This window comes from Oncorhynchus kisutch, linkage group LG27 (genome assembly GCF_002021735.2).
Source record: "Oncorhynchus kisutch isolate 150728-3 linkage group LG27, Okis_V2, whole genome shotgun sequence".
NCBI lineage: Eukaryota > Metazoa > Chordata > Actinopteri > Salmoniformes > Salmonidae > Oncorhynchus > Oncorhynchus kisutch.
In genome coordinates this window covers 13,313,788-13,322,647 of record NC_034200.2, presented here as the reverse complement: position 1 = coordinate 13,322,647, position 8,860 = coordinate 13,313,788, and the positions used below count along the sequence as shown (strand labels likewise).

The following is an 8,860-nucleotide window of genomic DNA, read 5'->3' as shown; positions in this document are numbered from 1 at the left end:
TTTGTTGGCAATGACAAAGTATTGAGAAACTTTTGTTATTGACCAAATACTTATTTTCCACCATAATTTGCAAATAAATTCATAAAAAATCCTACAATGTGATTTTCTGGATTTTTTTTTCTCATTTTGCCTGTCATAGTTGAAGATTACCTATGATGAAAATTACAGGCCTCATCTTTTTAAGTGGGAGAACTTGCACAATTGGTGGCTGACTAAATACTTTTTTGCCCCACTGTATATCAAAATCACTCTCATTGCCTAAATACATAAAAGAGAAGTCTGTAGATTATAGATAAAGATATGTTTATTGACACATATCCATCAGTGCGGCCTCCAATGCAATTAAACATGCGATTCATCCAAGACAAAATAGAGTAAGTAGGTCATAGTTCCAGTGCTTCCCCCTCACCCTCTTCTTACTTAAACAAAAAAAAACATTTAGAATTAGCGGTTTATTCATGATAATTTTTTTTTGTATCTTCAAATGATGTACACAGCTGGATTTGCGTGAATGGGACGTTACCATATGAATATAATTATAACTGCATTTTTAACAAGCCTTCGTCAAGGTACACCATCCAGAAACTGTTGTGAAATAGATACTGGACTCTGGGTACTTTGTGTTGACAAATTACACTATTGCAATGAGTCTATAAAGAGGCATTCAAAATATACTCCAACCAGACAGGAAATGTTCTGATAAAACCACAATGAAATAGATTTTTTTTTTTAAATGGAAGAGTTTGGATTTGTCTTGTTTTTGGAGATAAACACAAAACAGATATGGCAGTAGATTCATTATCCAAACATTAAGGCACTAGGTGGGCCAAATGCTACACCTGGTTAAGTCTTCTACAAATAATTTACAATTCAAACAGTGCAGTTTTACATTTGTTAACTTAATGTTTTCCTTTTGAGCCATTTATCTATGAGTCAATGTAAGGCAATACATACAAAAAAAATACAATATTACAGAAAACAATGTACCCAAAGAATACACAAAGAAAAAGAAAATACTTTTTAGGTCTCCTATCCGCCATTACAATGGAATTTGCTTATGGCTTGGAGCAATTACAATAATTCATAAAAAATAATGCATAGATTTAAATGATCCTGCACGCTCCTCACTCAATACTGAAAAACATCTAATACTCAGTTCCCAATACATACTCTGTCTCAACTGACCCCTGATATAGCTGGAGTGCCAAGTAATGAGGGATCGAAGCAAAGGCCACCAGAGTCCATCAGTCAAAGGCATTGAAGTCAATTTAGATGGAAACAGAGTATCTGTTTTCTCAGACGGGGGCGGGGGGGACACACATTTACTTTCCCCCGAGATGTACCCATTCTCCACAGAGTTAAGCCAATCCCTGTACTACAGTACCTCAACGTTGACCATGTTTACATGCAAGAGTCCCAGCAAAACCTTCAGTCATTTATTCAACCATAAACCCTTCCTATTCCTGACATGGAAGATGTACTACCCACAGCATGTCACGAGCCCCTCGCTCTGTCTTTCCATCTCCCATTCAGGTCCCAAGTCCCACGTTTTGGAACGACGAGCCACGCCATCTTCTGGAAGAAACAAAGAGTTGCAAGTATGTGGTGGCTGGATGAGGGAGTCTTAGTTGAGGTTCCAGGGTGAGGGTGAGGGTGAGGGTAGGAGAAGAGGGGGTGAGGGGGGAATAGCAGGCCTTTTCAATGTCCCTGATGCCTTATGTCAGATAACTATCCCAAATTTCCAGCGCTGGTCAGATTGCTTTAATTGACTTTGATACCAAATAGGGACCCTCCTGTTTTTGTGAGGTGGGAAAGAAAAAAACACAAAGTCCCAATAGAATCCAATGGTTCAGATGGTTAGCTGGAAGAAAGAGAAAACAGGTGTCCAGTGAAAGAGTAAGACATTTGACACTTGGTTAGTACCCCCCGGTAGATGTTAATACATTACATAGAAAAACAGGTTTGACATAGCAACTACATCTCCATTATGCATTCCATGGTCTCTGGCGTCATACTTGGTCGAGGGAAACGCTTCAGGAAAGGTTGCATAGAGGCCTAAGAGTTAGTCAATGGAAAAAAACAAACACTTTAGTGTCAAATTAGATTGAAAGAGTTCCAAGTCAAACGGGAAAAATCCACAAAAGGACAGTACCACTGCCGTTAGACACACAATCAACACAGTCTGTTAATAATAAATAATCAAGCCAAAACAGTAAGGAGACAATAATGTAAAGAGTTAAGACTTCTTCTGTAAATTTGGTGAGGAGGAGTTGTTGTCAATGTCAACAAGTGCTGGATGTTGCGTCTGCTGCTTGGAGGCTGGAGGCTGTGGTAGCAGAATGAGACTGCGACCTGCTTGTTACACAGGGCAGGAGAAAACAAAATAGCACGTGGCTGACTGGACGACAACAGTCACAGACAGTCCACCAGCAGCAGCAGGGATGAACAGAGGACTTCTGGACCGGAGCACAACCTCCCTTATCGTCTCTTAGCCTCAATGTTCTGTATAGGCCAAAACAAGCCTCAAGCTATGGAGAACGAGTGTGGCTGCTAAGGCAGTACAAGGAGGTTGGAAAGGGCTGCCCTGTGGGACCATCAGAGGTTGTGTCCAAAATTACACCCCATTACCTATATAGTGCACTACTTTTGACCAAAAGTAGTGCACTATATGGAAAATAAGATGCTCTGGACAACTGTAGTGTACTACTTTATAGAAAGAAAAGGATGCCATTTCAGGCCCAGAGAGTGTATGTAAGGTTACCTTGGCTTGCCTGTGATGCTTTTGGGGTTCTTGCGGAAGGACTGGTTGGGTGCGGGGCGGGTGGACATGGTGCGAGGCGACGCCCTCAGGAAGGAGGAGGGCGGTGTTTTGGGGATCTTCTTGCCCAGGTGGCCAATCCATTTCTTCTGCTCGTCTTGGGTCAGAGCTAGCAGGAGCATGTCCCGGGCAGAGGTCACGTCGTAGTTCACTGTTAGAGGAGACAAAAGCAGGCAGAACACTGAGAACACAAACTCAGGAATTCCCCACTTACCCCTTAATGAAAGCCAAATCAAGTTATATTACACTGCTCAAAAAAAAAGGGAAAACTTAAACACAACGTAACTCCAAGTCAATCACACTTCTGTGAAATCAAACTGTCCACTTAGGAAGCAACACTGATTGACAATAAATTTCACATGCTGTTGTGCAAATGGAATAGACAACAGGTGGATTAGCAAGACACCCCCAATAAAGAGTGGTTCTGCAGGTGGGGACCACAGACCACTTCTCAGTTCCTATGCTTCCTGGCTGATGTTTTGGTCACTTTTGAATGCTGGCGGTGCTTTCACTCTAGTGGTAGCATGAGACGGAGTCTACAACCCACACAAGTGGCTCAGGTAGTGCAGCTCATCCAGGATGGCACATCAATGCGAGCTGTGTCAAGAAGGTTTGCTGTGTCTGTCAGCATAGTGTCCAGAGCATGGAGGCGCTACCAGGAGACAGGCCAGTACATCAGGAGACGTGGAGGAGGCCGTAGGAGGGCAACAACCCAGCAGCAGGACCGCTACCTCTGCCTTTGTGCAAGGAGGAGCAGGAGGAGCACTGCCAGAGCCTTGCAAAATTACCTCCAGCAGGCCACAAATGTGCATGTGTTTGCTCAAACGGTCAGAAACAGACTCCATGAGGGTGGTATGAGGGCCCGACGTCCACAGGTGGGGGTTGTGCTTACAGCCCAACACCGTGCAGGACTTTTGGCATTTGCCAGAGAACACCAAGATTGGCAAATTCGCCACTGGCGCCCTGTGCTCTTCACAGATGAAAGCAGGTTCACACTGAGCACATGTGACAGACATGACAGTCTGGAGACGCCATGGAGAACGTTCTGCTGCCTGCAACATCCTCCAGCATGACCGGTTTGGCGGTGGGTCAGTCATGGTATGGGGTGGCATTTCTTTGGGGGGCCGCACAGCCCTCCATGTGTTCGCCAGAGGTAGCCTGACTGCCATTAGGTACCGAGTCATCTCGATCCTCAGACCCCTTGTGAGACCATATGCTGGTGTGGTTGGCCCTGGGTTCCTCCTAATGCAAGACAATGCTAGACCTCATGTGGCTGGAGTGTGTCAGCAGTTCCTGCAAGAAGAAGGCATTGATGCTATGGACTGCCCCGCCCGTTCCCCAGACCTGAATCCAATTGAGCACATCTGGGACATCATGTCTCGCTCCATCCACCAACGCCACGTTGCACCACAGACTGTCCAGGAGTTGGCGGATGCTTTAGTCCAGGTCTGGGAGGAGATCCCTCAGGAGACCATCCGCCACCTCATCAGGAGCATGCCCAGGCATTGTAGGGAGGTCATACAGGAACGTGGAGGCCACACACACTACTGAGCCTCATTTTGACTTGTTTTACATCAAAGTTGGATCAGCCTGTAGTGTGGTTTTCCTCTTTAATTCTGAGTGTTACTCCAAATCCAGACCTCCATGGGTTGATACATTTTATTTCCATTGATAATTTTTGTGTGATTTTGTTGTCAGCACATTCAACTATGTAAATAAAAAAGTATTTCATAAGAATATTTCATTCATTCAGAACTAGGATGTGTTATTTTAGTGTTCCCTTTATTTTTTTGAGCAGTGTATATTCAATTTAACCTGTTTTTCTTTCTCGCCTTTATTTTGGTGCTCAAAACCAGGATCAAGCAGTTGGTCTTGTAATTTAAGTATATTTTCCCCCACTTTCACCACTGATTTAGGTTTCGTCAGTCTAACCTAAACTCTGCGACAGTACCTTTGCAGGGGGCAATGACGTCCTCCTTCTTGTCGAGGTGGTCCTGGTGGCACTTGACGTGGCAGCGGCGGCACTCCAGGGCAGGTGGGGGCTTGAAGACGTTCCACAGGGGCTTGGCGCAGGCCTCGCAGTTCGTTGGGAAGTGGTAAAGCGTGGGGATGAACTCATGCCCTTTGTGGGGCAGGCAGTTGGTCTTGTCGCCCTGCGAGACCGTCTCCATGTCCGCCTCCTTCCTGCACTCCCCCTCATTGGCATACAGGATCTAAAGGCGGGAGACGAGAGAGAGTAAGAGTCTTTCCTAAACATGTCTGCGTTTTTATAAAAGGGATAGTTTGAAGCAGGGCTTTCAGGGTTGTATACTACTGAATCCGAAAATCGAATTGAAAGTCTCTCTGGGGTAAATAAGGAGTCTACTTAACTAATTGTGAATGTAGACTGAAGTGCACTCAAGACAGGTGTCAAAATCTACAATGGGATTGTAATAATCTATTTGAGCAGGCAGGTCACCCAGTATTCGACGTCTGCCCACTAGGGGTTAACGGTGAGTGATACCTTTAAATCGGTTTTGGTTTTGCTCGGATGTTGTGGACAGGGATGGTGGACGGTGTAAGCATCTGCCTATGGTTCCAAAGGTTGCAATAGGAAGTTTTTTTTCCATATTTGTGTTTTAAGCCTATCCCAAACCTTAACCATTCTGAATTCATGCCTAAACGTAACCTTAGAACGATACAGAGAAGTACCCAAACACTTCAAAACATGGCTGAACGTCTAATTCTGACAGACTGAGAACTTGTTTGTAGACCTAAAAAAATATACTGAGCTGGTTAACTTGATTGGTTTAGGTCAGAAGGCATCGTCCTCCGACCGATGGGGGCATTCTAACGCGAACGCGTTGCCACGAACCAGTAGTGCAGACGGCCTCCGTGCTTTCTGACGCAAGACAATGGGTCAAGAAGGTCGATTGGTCAGGTCAGAAGTTTCCTTCCTACCTGGAATATCCTTGGGATCTCCTCGGTCTCTGCACGGTACACATCACCCTGGGTGACTGGACGCACGTGGAACAGTTTGCTGCACAGAACAAGCCATGTGTGATTATTGAGGGATCAGAATACACTGCCTCAGACACTGTTACACGAGCTCTTACAACCCAAGTAATAATCTTCACATAAAACAAACTCATCTAAGATGGTGGATATTCTGTCAGTGTTAAAACAGATCGCAAGTGTAAAGAAAGTTTTTTTCATTTAATTTTTTTAAACGAAATCCACAGAACAAGGTTACTTACTCGATATCTAGTACCATGGAGGGGTTGGACTGTTCTTTGTCCTGTTCATCGTTGTAGAACAGAATCTTCTTGCTGCTCACCACCACATACTAAGGAGAAATAATGTTAGGAAGAATCATGTTGGCCCTAAGGAGTAGGCACCTAGGCAGCACCATCAGTACGACCAGTACTGTGCCATTGAATCTGAATCAGTAATGTCAGGAAATCGATTCAAAAGCGTCCAGGTGACATACCTGCTTCTTCCAGCCATATCGTTTGATATTAGGTTTATTAGGAATGGACAGCCACCCTTCCAGTCTGGATTCTACACGGACACAAGATAGACACAAATGAAAACCAAGCCTGTGGGTAACACTGTCCCTAAAACACCATGCAGTGATTCAATTCAAACTCAGCTGGAGGGGAAGAACAAAAAAACAAAAAAAAGTCATGTGACAAGGCCGGGCCATAATAAGTCATTTCAAGTTCAACTCAAGTTCAGTTTCTCTGCCCGGGTTACACTTCAAAATAACTGTAGTTATACAATAACATGTGACCGACAGAGTTAGAATATCCCATATGGTTACTTCAAGCTCAGTAGTTTTAGATCTCATGCATAAAGGAGCATTAATTCAAAAGGGATATATAGGACAGTATAAATGTTTTCACTAAAAGCAAGTCACATCCACATTATATTTTCCCAGCCAGTTAGATAACATGGACTAGCTTAAACTCCATGGTGGTCTAGATAGATGTGTGGCGTACAACTATTTTCTACTTAGTCAACGGTTGACCAAGCATGGCCGTTCCAGCCATAGAATTATGAACCACTTATCAAATTCTCATTCAATGGATCTGTCCATCCAACATGGGGCTTCTGATGGGGCTTCTGATGCCTCAGTCTACCGTCACATAGCAGGGAACTGTATATGGTTGGGAATATCCTTCCATTGTGTTAAAAGTTTTACCGACTCCACACAAAGAGCATGCTTTGGCGCAACGCAAAACAAGCTACAAAAGAACAGTGAATTGATCAAAAGCTCAACTAGAGTTCCTTGACTCTGAAAAGGAGCCGCTTCTGTTCTGAGGTGAACATGCCAAAACAAAACTTAAAAAAAGAAAAGAAAAATTGAGTGTTTGTTTGAAGCACAAGGGACAGAGGCTCAAAAGGAAGGGTGTGGATCGTGGTTTCCAGACACGTTTTGAAAGGTGCTCAGAGTGATGGGTTAAACCACACAGTGCTGTTGTAGTCTAGTGTTACAGTAGCTAACCTCTCATGTAGTCACTTTAGGAGTCACTCAGATTTTATGATCGCTTGCCCTGCCGCAAAATAAATGTACAGCTGACAACATTGAAACTGATTACCTACAGAAGACTCATTTATAGGGTACAGTTAGAATTTGTACTGAAATAAATGCTAAATTAAGTTCTATACTGTAAATGGTTCATTTGGACCCTACAAATGGCTTATGTGAATTATGATTCACGGTTAGTACATGAAAATGCCCCCTAGCATGGCACAACTTGGTTCAACAAAAGCCAACTTGCTTAAAATACCCTAAAAGGGGGCTATAACTGCTGTCACTCGGAATGGCCTTTCAAAAGTGTTGGCGAGAGCATACAAGAAGGATGGATACCTTTCTCACCCCAAAAAACAAAAACACAAGGGATGCGAAAGACATACAGTAGTACAGCCTAGGCCAGGCACAATTGGGGTCCACAACTCCGAGTTACTCACAGAAGGAAAAGAACAGAAGATACAAAGATAGGGGGGAGAGCAAGGAGAACCAACTGGAGATGGGGGAATAAGAGATGAGAGAGGACTTTAACCACAGGCACATCAGGCATTCAATGTACAGCAAACATTGTTGGTAGGTCTCCAAAGAAAAACAGTCATTTTAAAATGGACTATTCAAGTTGACACTTGAACCAGGTGGGTTAGGAAATATGAAAATCAGCAATCTCTTATACGGTGCATTCGGAAAGTACTCAGACCCCTAAACTTTTACCACTTGGTTACATTACAGCTTTATTCTAAATTGGATTAAATATTTTTCTCAAACTACACACAATACCCCCAAAACGACAAAGCGAAAATAGATTAAGATTTGTTTTGCACATTTAAAAATTAAAAACAGAAATAGCTTAATTACATAACTATTCAGACACTTTGCTAAGAGACTCAAAATTAAGGTCAGGTGCATCCCGTTTCCATTCACCCTTGAGATGTTTCTACAACTTGATTGTCCACCTGTGGAATATTCAATTGATTGGACATGAATTGGAAAGGCACACAGCTGTCAATATAAGGTCTCACGGTTGACAGTGCATGTCAGAGAAAAAAAAACAAGCCATAATGTCGAAGGAATTGACCGTAGGGCTCCGAGACAGTATTGTGTCAAGGCACAGATCTGGGGAAGGGTACTAAAAAATGTCTGCAGTACTGAAGGTACCCAACAACAAAGTGGCCTCCATCATTCTTAAATGGAAGAAGTTTGTAACCACCAAGAGCTGGCCGCTCGGCCAAACCGAGCAATCGAGAGAGAGAAGGGCCTTGGTCAGGGAGGTGACCAAGAACCCAATGGTCACTCTGACAGAGCTGCAGAGTTCCTCTGTGGAGATGGGAGAACCTTGCAGAAGGTCAACCATCTCTGCAGCACTCCACCAATTAGGCCTTTATGGTAGTGACCAGTAAAAGGCACATGACAACCCACTTGGGAGTTTGCCAAAAGAACCTAAAGGACTCTCCGACCATGAGAAACAAGATTATCTTGTCTGATGAAACCAAGATTGAACTCTTTGGGGATGTTTTTCAGGGTCAAGGACT

At 43.6% G+C, this 8,860-nt stretch overlaps 1 protein-coding gene across 5 annotated transcripts in view; it reads right to left on the bottom strand.

Moving 5' to 3' along the window:
- Positions 1-286: 286 nt before the first annotated feature.
- The window catches only part of rock1 (Rho-associated, coiled-coil containing protein kinase 1), a 70,647-nt gene continuing 62,073 nt past the window's right edge, over positions 287-8,860 (bottom strand). For 2 of the 5 annotated variants that reach the window (XM_020462511.2, XM_020462512.2), the window contains exons 28-33: positions 6,288-6,358; positions 6,055-6,143; positions 5,759-5,837; positions 4,770-5,031; positions 2,762-2,969; positions 287-1,575 (exon numbers count right to left, since the gene is read on the bottom strand). In XM_020462511.2, coding sequence (XP_020318100.1) covers positions 1,530-1,575; positions 2,762-2,969; positions 4,770-5,031; positions 5,759-5,837; positions 6,055-6,143; positions 6,288-6,358 — 755 coding nt within the window. In that variant the 3' untranslated portion in view covers positions 287-1,529. Of the gene's footprint in view, positions 1,862-1,904; positions 2,056-2,761; positions 2,970-4,769; positions 5,032-5,758; positions 5,838-6,054; positions 6,144-6,287; positions 6,359-8,860 lie in introns of those variants that run through there. The other 3 variants (XM_020462514.2, XM_031806655.1, XM_020462513.2) reach the window with 3 other exon arrangements.